The sequence below is a fragment of the Bos javanicus genome, chromosome 8 (assembly GCF_032452875.1).
Source record: "Bos javanicus breed banteng chromosome 8, ARS-OSU_banteng_1.0, whole genome shotgun sequence".
Classification (NCBI taxonomy): Eukaryota; Metazoa; Chordata; class Mammalia; order Artiodactyla; family Bovidae; genus Bos; species Bos javanicus.
The window spans coordinates 63557894-63577009 of record NC_083875.1 but is presented as its reverse complement, the minus strand read 5'-3'; the positions used below and the strand labels follow the sequence as shown (position 1 = coordinate 63577009).

General features: G+C 44.2%; 1 protein-coding gene across 6 annotated transcripts in view; it reads left to right on the top strand.

The window, feature by feature from the left end:
• Positions 1–367: 367 nt before the first annotated feature.
• The window catches only part of TRMO (tRNA methyltransferase O), a 40057-nt gene continuing 21308 nt past the window's right edge, over positions 368–19116 (top strand). For 3 of the 6 annotated variants that reach the window (XR_009738085.1, XR_009738086.1, XM_061425763.1), the window contains exons 1-5: positions 368–498; positions 2508–2682; positions 3513–3670; positions 6641–7279; positions 18383–18458. Coding sequence is in view for 4 of the 6 variants with exons in the window: in XM_061425763.1 (XP_061281747.1) it covers positions 423–498; positions 2508–2682; positions 3513–3670; positions 6641–7279; positions 18383–18444 (1110 nt within the window). In the remaining 2 variants the exon portion in view is untranslated. Of the gene's footprint in view, positions 499–2507; positions 2683–3512; positions 3671–6640; positions 7280–10535; positions 11255–18382; positions 18459–19116 lie in introns of those variants that run through there. The other 3 variants (XM_061425761.1, XM_061425762.1, XM_061425764.1) reach the window with 3 other exon arrangements.

Sequence of the window (19116 nt, the reverse complement as noted above, 5' to 3'; positions counted from 1 at the left end):
AACATTTTCTAACATCCCGTCATCTCACTGTGTGATAACTGTATATACATATTCTTTTTTAAAAATTAGCGCCATGCGTTGGATGAGTAGGTTGCTTATCATTTCGAGTACCTTTATGCATAAATCTTTATCGACTTGTTCTCAACGGGAAGGGCGGTAACTTGGACCCTAAAACTGAAGCGGGTCCGCGCGAGACAGCACAAGACACAGATTCAGAAGCGGGATAAGGCCTCCAACCTCTAATCGCCACCTAGCGGTAGCCTCTGACATCCCCCGCCCGGCGCCTCACTCCCCTAGCGCCCCCGCCCCGCGCATGCTCGATCTTGGCGCCATCCGCCGGCACAGCTACTACGCAGGCGCCAGGTAGGGAAACCGGAAGCGGAAGGTTGAACGCGTTGGATGGACGCCTATGACCCGTAGCCATGCGCGACTTGAAAGAGTCCAGGCCTTGCGCCACAGCGACCCCGTGCGGGTGTGTGAAGCCGGCCTTGGAGACAGGTAACTTCTAAGAGGCTGGCGGTTCTGCACGCGTTAAGACCTCCAAGAGCCGGGAACCGCTTTCACTGCAGAGGGGGGACGGGACATGCGAGACCTTGAATGGACAAGGGTCGTTTTTCCTGTTTATTGTGAAATTACGGATCATGTGCTCAGGCCACCACGTGATGTGTCTGAGGCGAGCGGGATGATGTCATCTCTCTTGCTCTTTGGTGGCTAGGTTGGCAAGGTCTTGGCAGAACAGCCACGTGCACCAATAACTACTGTGACCCCATGCACTCCCTTTATTGCTTAAAACTAGTTCGTTTCATGTATTGTGTTGTTTTCAATTGAAAGCATCTTATATGCAACCCGTTTCCTCATCTTTTATTATTCTTTGCTTTCTATCTCACACTCCAGTCAATCAAACTGTTTTGTTCCCTTCTTATGCTAGAAAATTTGTCACTTAACTTTGTGCACCTTATTCCCTCTATTTGAAATACTCCACAGTCCTGACCAAGGTCACATACATAGTTATGGTAGCATAGAATTTGAATTATAGTAAGCCTTCTAAAAATGAATTTTTCCTTTCACCCATGTTCTTTCCAGTTTATTATCTAAAAGGATATAACAATGCATATGTAATGATGAGGATATTTATATGTACTTATGAATGTTTTAAGAATCTTGTTTTATAGTTAAATAACATGTGGCGTGCTGTGGTCCATGGGATTGCAAGGAGTCAGACATGACTGAGTGACTGAACTAAACTAAACTGGACTGAACATCTGGTAGAGGCTTCCCTGGTGGCTCAGTGGTAAAGAATAATACACCTGCCAAGGCAGGAAGCGCAGATTGGATCCCTGGGTCAGGAAGATTCCCTGGAGTAGGAAATGGCAACTCACTCCAGTATGCTTGCCTGGAAAATTCCATGGACAGAGAAGCCTGGCCAGCTATAGTCCAGGGCGTCATAAAGTTGGACACGACTGAGCATACACGCATGCACGAAACATCTGGTAGATTTTAAAACTATGAAGTCAATTTGTTAAAGAAAACATGTTTTCCTACGTCTTTTCTTGACCTTTTTTTTTGTTTTTGCTTGCTTGGAAAAGAAAAATAATGATGGTGGGTTTTAATACATTGTGTTAACACTATTATGTAGAAAATTGTGCCTTCTCTTTTAAAAATTTTTATATTTTATTTTTAAAATTTTTTATTGAAATAAAGTAGATATATAATGTATTAGTTTCAGGTGTACAGCAAACTGATTCAGTTATATGTATGTGTGTATTCTTTTTATTCATTCTCTTCCATTATAGGTTATTATAAGATATTGAGTATAGTTCTCCATGCTGTACAGTAGGTCATTTTTGGCTGTTTTATGTAGAATAGTGTGTATATGTTAAGCCCAAACTCCTTATTTATCCTCCTCTTTCCCTTTTGGTAACCGCAAATCTGTTTTCTGTGTCTGTGAGTCCATTTGTTTTGTAAATAAGTTCATTTCTATCATTTTTTTAGATTCCACCTATAAGCAGTATCATGTATTTGGCTTTCTCACTTAGCATGAAGTCTGGTTTACTTAGCATGATAGTCTCTAGGTCTGGCTGTGCTGTGCTGTGCTGTGCTTAGTCGCTCAGTCATGTCCAACTCTTTGACACCCCATGGACTGTAGCTGGCCAAGCCCTCTGTCCATGGGGATTCTCCAGACAAGAATACTGGAGTGGGTTACCATGGGCTCCTCTGGGGGATCTTCCCAACCCGGGGATTGAACCCAGATCTCCCTCATTGCAAGTAGATTCTTCACCTTCTTAGCCACTGGTGAAGCCCAAGAATACTAGAATGGGTAGCCTATCCCTTCTCTGGGAATCTTCCCAACCCAGGAATCAAACCAGGGTCTCCTGCATTGTGGGGGAATTCTTTACCGGATGAGCTACCAGAGACGCCCCTACGTCTGTCTGTGTTACTGCAAATGGCATTATTTCATTCTACTTGACCTTTTGATTAATGATTTCTTACCTAATTTTCTTCTGTAGGGAATCTTTTAACTGAGCCAATTGGTTACTTGGAATCCTGTTTCTCAGCCAAGAATGGTACTCCAAGGCAGCCATCCATTTGTAGCCATTCACGGGCTTGTTTGAGGATTAGAAAAAGCATCTTTAATAATCCTGAACATTCCTTGATGGGCTTAGAACAGTTTTCTCATGTTTGGTAAGTTGTTTTATAGTTAGAATTGGTACTCTGAACCAGAACTTGTCTCTGAGTACTCCAGTTGGAAGTACCCTTGGAGACTGCCATCCAGACCTCCCTTATCTATTGCATGGGATTCTTGGACTATAGGCATGAATGTGAATGTTGGCATAACTTGGACACCCTCAGGGAAGTGTGGGATCCACTGAGGGGGCACACTGCATTTGCAATTGTTCTAATTGTGATGGATGACTGAAATCCATCAGTAGACCTAAGTTCTGCCCATGGGTCATTATTCTGTCTTTTAGATCAGGGTTCAGCAAGCTATGGCCCATGGAGCAAACCCATCTCATCTTCTGTTTTTGTAAGTAAGTTTATGGGAACACAGCCACGAGCATTCATTTATGTGTTGGCTGTGGCTGCTTTTGTGCTACAGTAGCAGAGTTGAATGTTTATAGCAGAGACTGGTTGGCCTGCAAACCTTAAAATATTTTCCAGCTGCTCCTTTAAAGAAAAAGTTTATGGACTTTGCTCTAGACCTGTGAAGTATTAAGTCTACTCTTCCTAAAAGACAAAAGAGACCTTAGAAATCTTGATGCTTTTAAGTAAAGTGTTAGCTATATTAAGGCCTATGTTATACTAGCGTTACTTGCTGTCACTTAAATTTTGTCTGTGTTCATTCTTCCTCACCCCAACATTTTTTCCCCCACTGATCATATTTTAATACCATTAAAGGCATTCTTTCTGTTTTAGTTTGTGAGGGTTATAGTTTTTTCCTCCTCCATATCATTATGATAGATTAATTTCTTTGTCTTCTTTTCTTACTCAGTAATTTGGTTTATTTTCCATAGGATTTTGTTTGTTTTTCACAAAAATGGTCATTTGAGCTATAAGGCAAAAGTACAGCCTCCTAGGCTGAATGGTGCAAAGACTGGCGTTTTCTCTACAAGGAGCCCACATCGTCCCAATGCAATAGGACTGACCCTGGCCAAACTGGAAAGGGTAGAAGGTAATTTCTACTTTTACCTTTTTTTCCTTAACCAAAAGAAGTCTTATAAAATCAACATTGTACTCAGCACTGGCTGTTATTCACAGAAATACAAATGGTGTTAGCCCTTGAGACCCACCAGATATTGAAGAGAATGAAATGATTAAAGGAATGTGAGCATTGAAACACTTTGCAATAAGCTCTCATAGGATGCTCAGAGTTAGTTTATGTCACTGCACTTATCAGAAGTTATTATTTCAAAATAACTCTTAAGATTTCACAGTCATTAAATTAGCAACCAAATTTTTTCTAACTCAATATTCTGTAAATACAAAATGATCTAAAAACAACTGGAAACGCTCAAAATTTAACACAGCAACTGGTTGCACGTGCATGTATGGTCAGCACATGGGGTGGTCGGTCATTTCTTCCTTGGAGCCCCGAGGAATGAACAAGCATCCTAGCTGCAGTGCTGCTGTCCACTGAGACATGAGGCAGAGGGCTGGGATGAAGACCCCATAGACTGAACATCTGTCAGATTGTGGGAGAACCTGTGTGGAATACTAGATTACTTTTAACTGCATGCTTGTATATAATGTTGCTACTGAGCTATTCATTTTTGAAAGCTTCTGGTTCTCAAATCCCTCCAACCTGATCAGCACATTTGTGAAAGAGGCAGAAGATGGAGTGGCAGCTATATGGGAAATCGGGACATTCCAGGCGTCAGCTTGCTTGTTTGTAAAGTGGCCAAAGGAGAAGGATTCACTGTGGGATATTTTTTTGAGGATCTTATGAAGGCTCTAAGGGTACATTACAGACTAAAAAGATGAGAGCCATTACTTCATATGTTCTTTCTGAGAGCTTGAACTCCCTCACTGGATTATATTCAACAGGGCCTTGGTTAGGTTTTCCAGAAAAATTCTAGAGCCAATCCAACTTGAGTTTTCTCAGTTTGTGATGGCTAACCAACTTGGGTAATAGTACTGGAACATTTTATGATTGTTTGTGCAACCCACACATATTTTCTGAGCACTGAATGTGTGTCAAGCATTATTCTAGGTGCTGGGGATATAGTGGCAAACAAATTTAGATGAAAATCCCTGCCCTCCAGAAGAGCTTAGCATTCTAATGGGGAAGATCAAATCAAAGAGGTCAAGACAAACACAGCAACACTACAGACACTCTTGTAAGCAAGCATTATAAGGATAACCAGTGTTTTTGTGGTGCTTTGCAGTTTATAAAGCGTGTTCATGTATGTTATCTCATCGTGGCTCGTGGACTTGATAGAGTAGCAGTCTGACTATTGTGGATGAGGACACTGAGGTCTTGGATGTTTGATAATTTACCCAACAGCATCCAGACAAGAGTTTGTCTGACTTCAAAGCCCTTGAATTCTCACTTGTAACCCCGTGTCTTTTGCAGACGTCATTAGGCACAATCTATCACTTAGAAAGTCCAAAATCTTCTTTCCAAAGTTCCAGGTTCATTCACAATAAGCATGTTTTAGAAATCAGAGTCCTTTGTTAGCCATGTTTTTCTTAAATGAAGATAGGATCAAGTGTGATCACATGTGGTTTTTTGATTCTCACTGGACCAGTTTTCCAAGGGTCAAGTTAGTAGACTCTGCAGCAGAGTCTACTAACTGGACAACAGCTGTGTAAGTGGGATAGCAGGAGACCTTTCCTTAGTATTTGGTAATCTGACTTATATTCTGCTTAATTATATGATGGAATATTATATTTCTCTTGCTGTGTAACAAATTACCACACCCCATCAGTTTAAACAGCACACATTTATTACATGTTTAAGACATTATGATGTTTCTATGGGTTAGGGAGTTGGGACACAGCTTAGCTGGGTCGTTGCTTAGAGCTTCACCAAGTTTCAGTGAAGGTGTCATGTGGAATGAGTTCTTTTCTGGAGGTTTGACTGTGGAAGAATCCACTTCCAAGCCCACTCTGGTCTTGGCAGAATTCACTTCCTTACAGTTGTGATCCTGAGGGTCCTGACCTCTTGCTGGTTTTTGGCTGGTGGCTGCCTCCAGCTCCTAGAGGCAGCCCATAGCACCTAAGGACCACCCACAGTGCCTTGTTATATGGACTCTCCCAGCGTGGCTGCTTGCTTCATCAAACCCACAAGAAGAGTCAAGTGAATCTGCAGCAAATGCAGGAGTCTTAGATAACATAGTCACTGGAGTGATATCAAATCATACTCAAGAGGAGGGGATCATACACCACTAGGTGATGAGCATCACAGGGCCACCTTAGATGCTGTTTGCCACAGTAGAAACCATCGTCAGTCCCACAGAGGTAATGCTGAAGACTCTGAGGTACCTGGGCTTCCCTGGTAGCTCAAACAATATAGTATCTGCCTGTAATGCGGGAGACCTGGGTTCAATCCCTGCATCAGGAAGATTCCCTGGAGAAGGAAATGGCAACCCACTCTAGTATTCTTGCCTGGAAAATTCCATGGGCAGAGGAATCTGGTGGGTTACGGTCCATGGGCTCTCAAAGAGTCAGATACGACTGAGCAACTATCTTTCTGATGTACTTGGAACAAAGGTAGAAACCTCCAGTGATGCAAAGGTGAGCTGGCCCCACCTAGTGCTCGAAGGCCTACTCACTGTCTAGGGGGAGAGACTCTAAGCAGGCCATTGCCAGACCACGTGACAAGGGCTCCAGGAGAAGTTTGGGCACAGGTTCCTCTGCAGAACCCAGAGGAAAGAACACTTCTGTCTGAAAGAGCCAGAAAGGCTCTGTAAAGCAGGTGTTACATGAGAGCCTTGAAGAGCAAGCAGCAGTCTGACAGGTTAAAAAGAGAATGAGTTTCTAGGTAGAAAGAGAAGTGTGTATTGGCACCAAGTGTAAGAGAGCCTGGTGCGTGAAGGAACTGTGACTAAGCCTGGTGAGGTTTAGGCAGATGGTGTTGAGTCTCTAATCGTTTGTGCTGTTCTTCATTGTTAATATCTCTAAGATGTTTTTCACATTACAGGTGGAGCTGTCTACCTTTCTGGAATTGACATGATTCATGGCACACCTGTACTAGACATAAAGCCCTACATAGCTGATTATGACTCACCGCAAACTTTGATTGAGTCTTCAGGGGACTTCACCTTACGGAATAACCAACATAAACCGAAAACCGTGTCCCAGTCTGAAGGCAAGACTGATAGCTGTGACTGGCAACAGCTCTCAGAGTACAAGGAATCACAGCCCTGCCGCTGCACTACGGAGAAACCCAAATGTCCTGAAGATAGAACTTCAGGGGAAAACAATGCGGGATCTGATGACGCAGCAAACACCCAGCAAAGCTCACCTGAGCCGAGGGAGAGAGCAGCAGAGTTGGGTGAAGAATCCAGTCCCAGGGTGGCACAAGAGCAAAGTGGCCCACGTATCCAGAAGAGCCCTTCAGAGGAACAAGAAGACAGCAGGCTGAAGAGAGGGGAAGAAGCAGTGGCCCCAGAAGGACACGGCCCAGAGATGTCCCCCAAGGCTCCTTCCAGGGTGGCCGGTGCAGCCCACTGCACCGTGGTCCCTGCCTGGGTGAGAGAGGCCCCTGTGGCCACCTTGGAAGTCCGGTTTACTCCTCACGCAGAGATGGACCTTGAGCACCTCAGCTCAGGTGAACCAGGTACTTTCCACTTCTTATTTGTGAATAAGAGAGGAGCCTTTGCTAGGAGATTTGGCAAACTTGGTGTTTTTCCCATCCAAATACTAACCAGGCCCGACCCTGCTTAGCTTCCAAGATGACATTAGACATGTTCAGGGTGGTATGGCCATAGACCAAATTGCTATTTCTGAGGGCAGGTATATAGAGTATTGGTCATTATGACTTGTAAAGAAACGTAGGAGTATAAAATCAAACTTGGACAATGTCATCATCTGATGGCTTTCAGTCAGCAACTGTTCAGCACAGAGTCCCAGCCACTCAGTCACGTGTTTACTGAGGACAGCTGCTGCTCAGGAATAGGGCCTCTTGTCAACTCGTAGCAGTAGTTCTTGGAGTTCTCAAATGGCATTCAGACGCTAAGTTGTGCTTGTTCTATACTTAGGTAGATTTTCTTTCATCTGTTTCACTCGCTGACTAGAGAAATGTCTCATCTTATTTTAACTGTCAGGTGGTCAATAGCTCAGCCTTTGGCACGAGCCCAGTAGTAAGAAGGAAAGAGTGTCTTACCACAGGAATTGTCCCTGTAAAGTCCCAGCACTGCAGAAGAGCTGCCACAGGTCTTTTACTTGGCACCTGTTTAATACATAATGTTAACAAACATTGTTATCTGGTTTTACAAGCCCACAAGCAGATTCCAAGCAGCTGTCTAGAATGAAGGAAGGGCCCATTAAGAAGTGGGTTCAGTAGTTCCAGTAAGAAGTGGCCAGTTTATCGTTGCCAAGGAGATGTCAGATTTCACCTGCCACTGGGCGGTTGTGCTTCTCATTCTATCCTAAGGCCTTATGTTTAAACAGGACATTTAATTTTTAAATTGATCTCTTTATTTTAAAAGTTTTATGAACGTTGTTTAATCACTGCATCTAGTTCGTGGGGGGGCTTCCCTAATGGCTCATTGGTAAAGGAATCCACCTGTAATGCAGGAACACCTGTTCGATCCCTGGGTCAGGAAGACCCCTGAGAAGAAAACAGCAACCCACTGCAGTATTCTTGCCTGGGAAATCCCCTGGACAGAGAAGCCTGGCGGGCCACAGTCCATGGGGTTGCAAAAGAGTGGGACGTGACTTGGTGACTAAACAGCGGCAGCACAGTTCATGGGAAGAGGAAATCAGTTTTGGGTGTTTTTTTTTCCTTTGGAGGGGTCACGCCCCACATGGCTTGTAGTGTCTTAGTTCCCTGACCAAGGATTAAGTCCACACCCTCAGCAGTGAAAGCTTGGAGTCCTAACTAGTAGACCACCAGGGAATTCCCAAGGAAAGTCAAAAAAAAGGATTTTGTGGTAGAACAAAGCAGTGCTGCCTAAAAGGTACCATATATTTGCCCCTTGTCTGGTGGTTATCATGAAATGCTTCCTACTTTGGAAAGTTTTGTGTTTTTCAAACTGTAGTTCATTGAGAGGCTACATTATGTCTTACTGATTTAAAAAGTGGTTAAAAAGAGAAATAATGAACTGTAACTATAAAATGGGGGCTGATTGATTTATAGCAGCAGAATTTTGAGCCAGGACAGAAGTAAGAAATGACTTCAGAAAGTTTAGAGTGTAGAAAGGATAAAAAGATGTTGGAATGGAGAGGTGGGATTGGCACTGGAATAGAGTGCTGTGGGAACAGGAAGGAGAGTGTATTCTGACTTGGGGAGCAGAAAATCTGGGGAGGCTTCTAGCTCCTTGGGGAGGAAATCTGAGAAGGCTTCTTGGAGGAAAGGGTAAGTATTTGGGCTGAGCTTGGAAACATAAGTAGGCAGGGAAGTGAGGGAAGGGCACCTGCGCCAAATGAACAGCCAAACGAAGACCTGGAGCTTCTACGGGAAACAGTTACTGAAGAGTGTGGTGTCTTGGGAACTCTTCTTTTTAGAGTGGCCTTAGAATCGTTTTATGTACCAAACACGAAAGGAATCTTAGCACTGCATAATTAGTCCTCAGTTTTTGACCAGAGATTGTATTTCATGACTTTACTTACCAACTTTTTAATTGGACATAGTCCAGAGTGATATTTGGCTGTTTTCTAAAATCTGAATTTGTTTTCAGAAGGATAAAGACACCTCCACCCCCCACTACCACTCCAGATGATATTTTGAACAGGGACAACATTCTGTAAAGCACCTGCCTTCCTGGAAGAGCCTGGTCTTTGTTTGGATGTATGTTATGTGGCAGCTATTAAAAATTAGGTCACAGTTAATCTTTTATTTAAGTTTTGTATGTAATATATTTAAAAAAATTATAACACACCCATAGTGTTATAAAGATAGGAAATTTTTCCGCTTCCTATGTTTACTGACATACAAACCTGGGGAATGGGGTAGCCTCTTCCCAGTGATGGTGTTGACCTTAGTCTACCTGCTTCACTGTTCTCACAAGGGCTCTCCCATTTCTCCTACAGAAAGTAGCGTTACTTTTACTTGTGGGTGTGTGACACCCGCCCCTGCCTGAGGCACCCTCCCCTGCCTTTAGGTAGTGCTCTGGCTACGTGTGGCTTCTGAGAATGCTGGGACTGTCATGCCTTTCAGTGACCATGCCTGCATTGTGAGAGGAAAATGACAAGGAATTGAATTCAAGTCTACGTTGAGCTTCCCTAGTGGCTCAGTTGGTAAAGAATCTGCCTGTAGTGCAGGAGACCCAGGTTCGATGTCTGGGTTGGGAAGATCCCCTGCAGAAGGAAATGGCAACCCACTCCAGTATTCTTGCCTGGAGAATTTCACGGACAGAGGAGCCAGGCAGGCTACAGTCCATGGGGTCACAAAGAGTTGGATAGGACTGTGCAACTGACTTTCACTTTCTACACTGAGCATAGAAAGTGACATTTTGGGTGCACAAAAGTGAAAGCTCAGCTATCCTGCTTAGGAGACTAAGGAAAATTATCGCCATGATTTTTTTTGCTCAGCAGATTTCAAATCTGGGTTGAGTGTGCATAAATTTAATATAATGACAGTACCACTTGAATATACCACTTGAATATGTACCACTTTAATATAATGACAGTACCACATTCTTTATGAGGCTCCAACCAGCCTCCACATTGAAACTCACTGTACTGAAATTTGACTTGCATGATTTTGATAATTAAGTCATGGGGTCCTTTTTTGGGGTGGGGGTGGGGGCATTGTGCCTTGTGGGATCTTACTTCCCCAGCAGGAATTGAACCTGGGCCCGTGGCAGTTAATGCATGGAGTCCTCACCACTGGACCACCAGAGAATTCCCAAGCTGTGTTCTTCTTATTGCAGGTGTTGGTCAGGCTTCATTTAAATATTTTCAGTCAGCGGAGGAAGCAAGGCATGCCATCGAGGCTGTGCTGTCAGCTGATCCTCGGTCTGTATATCGACGGAAGCTCTGCCAAGATCGTCTTTTTTACTTTACAGTAGACACGGCACACGTTACATGCTGGTTTGGCGATGGTTTTGCGGAAGTCCTAAGGATCAAGCCGGCTTCTGAGCCTGTTCAGATGAGCAAGCCTGTGGAGTCCCCGGTGTCTTTGGGGTCGTGAGGATCCTCCATGGAGCCTGTAAGGCAGCCTGATTGACTTGGATGTGGCTGTTGGGTTATCAGTACAAGCTAATGATGTGCCTTCTTTGCAAAAGGAAGCAACGTGGCACTTTGTGATCTCACACATTTGGTGATTTGGCTTGTTCATAATATTTATTTGAAAAACATGTATTTTAATAAACTAAGAGATATAGAATTTGGAGAAATCACTATATCATGATTGCTTTTGATCAGTTAATACTGAAGAACCCAAAGGCGATGCTATGTCAGGGTTTTCTGAAAGAAGTCAGTTGTCCTTGGTACTTGGTAAAACTGGGCAGAAGTTAGGGGATGTGTTCAGCCATTCATGTTGGGGTTTTTTTTGTCTGAAAAAGCCTGATCTATTTTGTTCTAAATCAAACTGAGTTATGATATCTTGAGAAACTAACAAATCAAAATAAAGTTGTTATAAAGATCTTTAGAGACTTTGCTCCCCGCACCCACGTATGTGTATATATTTAATCCTGATTCCAAAATGGTGACTTTAGGATTTCTTTGGATGCCTTTGTATCAGAAAAGAAAGTCATTCTGAGAAGTCCAAGAAAAATAACTTAATTACTGATTTATTTCTTATTTATTTCTTATTTATTCTATGACCATTGACTGAGAACTGCCGTGAGTGGGGTTTCAGTGGTAGACTGAGATTAAACTGGATGCCGTTCTTGTTGCCAGTCATAGTTGTGGAGGAAGAAGACACAAGCTCATTGTTGGATTACAGTCAGATAAAGAGAGTAATTAAGTCTGTGCACGATTCCTGTGTGAACACCACACGGGAAGCAGCTTCAAGAACGTATTGCCCATAGATGATTTTAGCGATGTGATCCCAGATAGCTGAAGATTTATGATCAGCATAACCAAATTAGACACCTGTCAGCATGACACAGGCTTTCCTAATTGTAACCATAAATCTTAATAGCTGATTGATCATGGTTTTGAAATGAGCCCTGCTGCCTGTAGATACTTGCAGAGTCATTTGTGGCTCATGACACTGCATTCCGGAAACAAACTGGGTTGTCTTTGAGATTACCTAGAACCTCTTGGGGAAGTATTTTTAATTTGATTTGTAAAAGCTTTTTATTTCGAGACAATTATAGGTTCATGTGTGTGCTAAGTCGCTTCAATGTGTCCGATGCTTTGTGACCCTGTGGACTGTAGCCTGCCAGGCTCCTCTGTCCATGGGGATTCTCCAGGCAAGAACACTAGAGTGGGTTGCTATGCTTTCCTTCGGGGGATCTTCCCCACCCAGGGATCAAACCCCCATCTCCAGGTGGATTCTTTACTGCTAACCCTACAAATTCATAGGAAATTGCAAAAATAGTGCCGAAGGCCTGTGACCCCTTCACCTAGCTTCTTCTCATGGTAACATCTTACATAACTATGGTATAATGTTAAAACTAGGAAACTGACATTGGTAACAATCCATCCTTTATTTTGATTTTGAATTCTTATCTCTTAAAATCACTTTGAGACTGAGTGACTTCCCTGGTGGCTCAGACGGTAAAAGTGTCTGCCTACAATATGGGAGACCTGGGTTCCATCCCTGGGTTGGGAAGATCCCCTGGAGAAGGAAATGGCAACCCACTCCAGTACTCTTGCCTGAAAAATCCCATGGATGGAGGAGCCTGGTAGGCTACAGTCCACGGGGTCACAGAGTCAGACACAACTGAGTGACTTCACTTTCACTTTCAGGTCTTGAAACACAAAATGTTGATACTTAACATGGAGAAAATAACTCTGAGGACCATACCAGTCAACTTTCTAGCAAGAGGACTCTTCCGTTGTTTGCGGTTTTAACATACATTCTCAGGGTTTTAGAACTAAAACCCTAAATATAATCCAGCTTAGTTTTCTGCCAGCTCATCAGTCTCTTCAGTATTTCCAGTGTTTGGCCTTTTTTCCCTGCATAAGCCCCTCAGTGACGACCCTTCACCCCTGCCCTGTGTAGCTCATTATTAAAGGGTTCTTCCTTTACATGAGAGCAGATCTGTTCTCTGATAACTACACTCTCTGGCAGGGCCATAGAGGGTGAGGCTGATCACCCTGTCATGTTTTTTTTTTTTTTTAGCTGTTTCTCATACAAGTTCTATAGCCTCTACCAACCCTCAATCCTTGACTCCCCTGTGTGAGTTTTTGTCTCTAGGCAAGAAAATGTCCAGTTGTGAGGAAGTTCATATCTCTAGGTTATGAACTTCCATCCCTCAGCAAGAGAAGTCATTGGAAGTAAACCTTCCAATCCTTTCCATCTCGGGAACTTTTTCTAAAGAAAGGGACACAAATGACATCCACCTTCCAGGTTAGCCTTGGCTTTCTGGTGCCTGTAGGGGGAGCCCTGAGAGCTGATAATTTTCACTAGTTTGGAGAGTAACTCCAGGAGCTCAAGCTGTTCAGGTAATTTTGGCTTTCCGCCCATCTGCTCCAGCTCTCCAAAACAGTAACTAGCACAGGGAATGCTGATATTTGTCAATCACATATATATAGAGAGAGGAGAAGGATTAGTGCCACTTATTACATTTTAAAATTGTAGTTGGCTTAAGGTGTGGGATGGATTATTCCAGTGTGTGGAGGCTGGAATTAGCAAAACCCATAAGCCTTTGACTGTGTGGATCACAATAAACTGTGGAAAATTCTGAAAGAGATGGGAATACCAGATCACCTGACCTGCCTCTTGAGAAACCTATATGCAGGTCAGGAAGCAACAGTTAGAACTGGACATGGAACAACAGACTGGTTCCAAATAGGAAATGTCAAGGCTGTATATTGTCACCCTGCTTATTTAACTTATATGCAGAGTACATTATGAGAAACGCTGGGCTGGAAGAAGCACAAGCTGGAATCAAGATTGCCAGGAGAAATATCAATAACCTCAGATATGCAGATGACACCACCCTTACAGCAGAAAGTGAAAAGGAACTAAAAAGCCTCTTGATGAAAGTGAAAGTAGAGAGTGAAAAAGTTGGCTTAAAGCTCAGTGTTCAGAAAACTAAGATCATGGCATCTGATCCCATCACTTCATGGGAAATAGATGGGGAAACAGTGGAAACAGTGTCAGACTTTATTTTTGGGGGCTCCAGAATCACTGCAGATGGTGATTGCAGCCATGACATTAAAAGACACTTACTCCTTGGAAGGAAAGTTATGACCAACCTAGATAGCATATTCAAAAGCAGAGATATTACTCTGCCAACAAAAGGCCATCTAGTCCTTTGTTGTCTATGGTTTTTCCAGTGGTCATGTATGGATGTGAGAGTTGGACTGTAAAGAAAGCTGAGTGCTGAAGAATTGATGCTTTTGAACTGTGGTGTTGGAGAAAACTCTTGAGAGTCCCTTGGACTGCAAGGAGATCCAACCAGTCCATCCTAAAGATCAGTCCTGGCCATTCATTGGAAGGACTGATGCTGAAGCTGAAACTCCAGTACTTTGGCACCTGATGCGAAGAGTTGACTCATCGGAAAAGACTGATGCTGGGAGGGATTGGGGGCAGGAGGAGAAGGGGACGACAGAGGATGAGACGGTTGGATGGCATTACCGACTCGATGGACATGAATTTGGGTAGACTCCAGGAGTTGGTGATGGACAGGAAGGCCTGGGGTGCTGCGATTCATGGGGTCACACAGTCGTACACGACTGAGCGACTGAACTGAACTGAACTGATGAACCGTTTATCAAGCTCTTGTTGGTAGTTTTCTTTTTATGATACGGTCCCAAAGGATGAAGGCACCATTATAATGAAATCTGTATCAGTTACTACACTTTTAGTGGGTCCTTGGCACTGGGCTGCTTGCTTTCTCTACATTGACCAGGGGTTAAATGATGTGCTCAGGCTCACACGGCTGGTTGGCCAAGCACTGAGGATGTCATCCCTGTCATCCGACCTGGCCCTGGAGTTGGTTCCCTTCCCACTGTGGCTCTCATACCTTCCCCTGTGCAGGGGCAGATGCTCAGCTGGCCCAGATGCTTTATTTGAGGTTTCATATGCTTCATTGGAGAAGGAAATAGCAGCCTACTCCAGTATTCTTGCCTGGAGAATTCCATGGAGAGAAGAGCCTAGCGCGCTACAGTCCATGGGGTCGCAAAGAGTTGGACAGGACTGAGCAACTAACACACACAGATGCTTCATAAGCACAGCATGCTTCACCTAGAGTGATGTTCATGGGAATCTAACCACTAAATGAAGAGGAAGGAGAATAGGGGCAGGGATGCCCATTCCCACTAGATCTGCCTGGCACCTCCGCAGCGTGGGAAATGTGGGGAGCTCTGTGACTGGCCTCAGAAACTTTACACCCTGCTTTCTGCTCAGCCCTGTGCTACCTCTGTGACCTTGGGCGAGTCACTGAGCCCATCTCCACCTCCCTGACCTTATGGAGTTGTTGTTACAAGGATAATGCTTGGGAAAGTATTTTCTAAACTCTTCTGTGGTCTGTAAACTTATGTCATTTTAATTTTATCTTTTAAGAAACAGACTCACAGATTTATTTATTTTTGCTGTGCTGGGGCTTTGTTGCTTTGCGTGGGCTTTTCTCTAGTTGTGGTGAACAGGGACTACTCTAAGAGTCCTCTCATTGCAGTGGCTTCTCTTGTTGCGGAGCACAGGCTCTAGGGTGCGAGGGCTCAGTAGCTGTGGCCCACGGGTCCAGTTGCTCTGAGGCATGTGGGATCCTTCCAGACCTGGAATCAAACCTGTGTCCCCTGCATTGGCAGGTGGACTCCCCGACCACTGGACCACCAGGGAAGTCCAACTTAGGTCATTTTTAAATTGTACCTGTCATCATCAACACGCTTTCTCTGACAGTCTGCTCTGGCTTACGTGACTGGATAAGCAGACTCAGGAGAATCAAGGGGTGCTTCAAGTCCAATGTATGGAAGGCCTTATTTTATTATTATTATTATCATTACAGAATTTTCTTTTAAAGAACTTCTTTTAGCCAGTTATAGGATGTTTTGCTAAGGGAACTGACAAAGTGCCCCCATCTTAAGGACCCAGGTGACTTTATGCCACCTGCCCACCTGGCTCTCCCTCCTGAAATTGTATATGTACCAGGAGCTGCCTTCACTGCCTGCACACCACCCCCAGCTCAGGCCCTTCCTCACTCATGATCCTTCTCAGCACCCTTTCTCTCCCGCCTTCTTTCCTAATGCCAGCCCAAGTATTTCAGGGAGGTCTGCACTTCTTTTGTATGAAAGTAGAATTGTAATCATAAAGTGCAGTTATTAAGGTAAGTTCTACCTCTGACAGAAAAGAGATGAGTCGTAAGGATTAAAGCTCAATGAAATACAGTAAGGATTTTTGGCCATTGTTAAAAATAAGGTTCCTCATCTAAGGAGTTCTCAAATGACTCTCCAGCATCCTTGTTATTCTGCTGTCTGCCCCTTCTCTTGCCTTTGTGAGTTACCAGAAGGGCAACGCACAGAGAACTCAAGATTCAGGTCAGTGCATGTGAATGTAAGTGACAAGCACAAGAGAAGCCTTTCTCAGCGCCCACAGGAGTTGGGGGAAGAGACGGAAACTCAGTGGTACACTCTCTACTGATGGAGGGGGCTGCTTGGCCTATGAACTTATGCCACACAAACCTGTCAAGTTTGGGCCCACGTATATTTACATTGAGGAGAAGGCAATGGCACCCCACTCCAGTACTCTTGCCTGGAGAATCCCATGGACAGAGGAGCCTGGTAGGCTGCAGTCCATGGGGTCGCTGAGGGTCGGGCACGACTGAGCGACTTCACTTTCACTTTTTACTTTCATGCGTTGGAGAAGGAAATGGCAACCCACTCCAGTGTTCTTGCCTGGAGAATCCCAGGGACGGGGGAGCCTGGTGGGCTGCCATCTATGGGGTCGCACAGAGTAGGACACGACTAAAGTGACTCAGCAGCAGCAGCATATTTACATTGTGTTGACAAAAACAGTAGGATTGGATATAACACAGTTCCCCACCTCTTCTACCTTGTAGATAACTGGAAAATTCTATTCAGATTCTTCACTAATTCTTCATGCAATTCAAGATATATAGAACTTTTTAATTCAATGTTAACAAATTTTATTTTTTAAAAAATTACCCACATGCTAAACACTGAAGAAGTGTCATAATTCTTCACAGTGGTGTAGATGTTATGGTTTGCAAAGCCATTTAAAATATATTGACTCATTTGGTATCTTAGCATTTTGGGTGGATTTTGCTTCTGGGTGCTAAGCTGGGAGCCTAACTGGTATTTCAAACAGGGCACAGCAGACTATACTCTGAAGGCCCAATTTAGCCCACAGCCTGTTTTTGTGCAGCTTAAGAGACAAGATTGGTCTTTACTTTTTAAAAAGATTGTGAACAAAAACAAACAGCCCCCCAAACAGAACCAGTGACAGAGATCATGGCCTGCAAAGCTGAAAATACTTGCCATCTGGCCCTTTACAGAAGTTTACGGACCCTGACTTAGAACATTATTTCTCTGAGAGGGTGTTTTGAGTTCTAGAAAAGTTATTTATGAAGTAGGTTTTTGAGTTATCACATGCTTCTAAATCATGAACTGTACATTTTGGAAAGATTTTGTCATATAGCCACATGAGAAAATTTACCAATACAACATAAATAGTAAACTGTTACAGTGTTCTATTCATACATGTAAAACAGGATTATAACAAATCCATGTTTACACATATGTAGAAACTTCTAGAAGGATAAATACAGGTATGCTAACAATGGTTGCTTGGTGGGGAGGCATGTTCTTTGGCGGCTAAGGGAACTTTTCACTTTCTTCCCTGCAGTATACTGTAGATTTTTTTCTAATCATGAGAATGTTATTTTTATTTATTTTTAAGTTTTTTATTTATTTATTTTTTGGCTGCGCTGGGTCTTTGTTGCTGCACATGGGCTTTCTCTAGTTGCAGCGAGCATAGGCTACTCTCTGTTTGTGGTGCATGGGCTTCTCACTGTGGTGGCTTCTCGGTGCAGAAAATGGGCTCTGGGGTGAGTGGGCTTCAGTAGTTGCAGCACTTGGTCTTAGCAGTTGTGGCACACGGGTTTGTTGCTTCATGGCATGTGCAGTCTTCCTGGACCAGGGATCAAGCCTCTGTCCCCTGCATTGGTGGGTGGACTCAACCACTGGACCACTTAGGGAAGTCTTGCATGTGTTGTTTTTATATGTGGAGCATGCTGCTGCTGCTGCTAAGTCGCTTCAGTCGTGTCCGATTCTTTGTGACCCCATAGACGGCAGCCCACCAGGCTCCCCCGTCCCTGGGATTCTCCAGGCAAGAACACTGGAGTGGGTTGCCATTTCATTCTCCAATGCATGAAAATGAAAAGTGAAAGTGAAGTCGCTCAGTCATGTCCGACTCTTAGCGACCCCATGGACTGCAGCCTACCAGGCTCCTCCATCCATGGGATTTTCCAGGCAAGAGTACTGAAGTGGGGTGCCATTGCCTTCTCCGATATGTGGAGCATAAGGAGAATAAAATGTCCTAACTTAAATAAGTTCAATTATATAAATATTAAACTATGTATCTTTGTCCTCTCCCCCCAAAAAAGATCTGGTAAATATAGTTAGAGACATTTTTTTCTCCTAGAGCATCACGTGTGGATCAGAGAACCAGAAACCACTCAGGTCACACATCAGCTGTGGAGCTGAGCCATTTGGGGCAGGTTAACTGGCTGGGGCTGGGCAGCTTGTTCCCGAGTATGCACTGATCTTTTCTCTTCTCCCAGAGACAAGGTTTTGGATAAGGCATTGTGCCTCCAGGCGGAAGACAGGCGCCTATATGGATGGTGTTTCTGGCAGAGGGCTGAGCCGCTGAGAGCACCTTAGACCCATACTTGCCAAACCTGTGCAGTTCATCCAATCTGGAAGAAGGAATGGGTCTCTGCTTGCAGGATGCATTAGTGGGTGTCAGCTACACCCACTAGCTCTCTGTCTACTTGCATTTAGCACAGGCCATGTGACGGATGGGGGTTGCTCTCCCTGGGTCCTCAGGGCCAGCCCTTACCCACTGTCAGAATGGGAACTCTGAGTTCAGTCAGCAGGAAAGGAGAGGCTAAGAACTGGGAATTAGCTGTTCCCTTAGGTCAAGGGGAGATGGAAGTGGGGCAGACTAGGAGGAAGGGCAGGCTGGCACAGTGGCAGGTGGCAGAGTCTGTTGGTGGTGATGGAGTAGGGCTGTTGACAGATTGGAGGCTCAGGCTCTACCTGGGTTGGGAAGGAATTGAGGTCTGAGAGAACTGACAGAGCCAAGGCAGGACGGAGTCCCAGAGGGATTAGGTGGGTTATCTAGGGACTTCAGGGACAGGAAGTCAGGGACCCCCT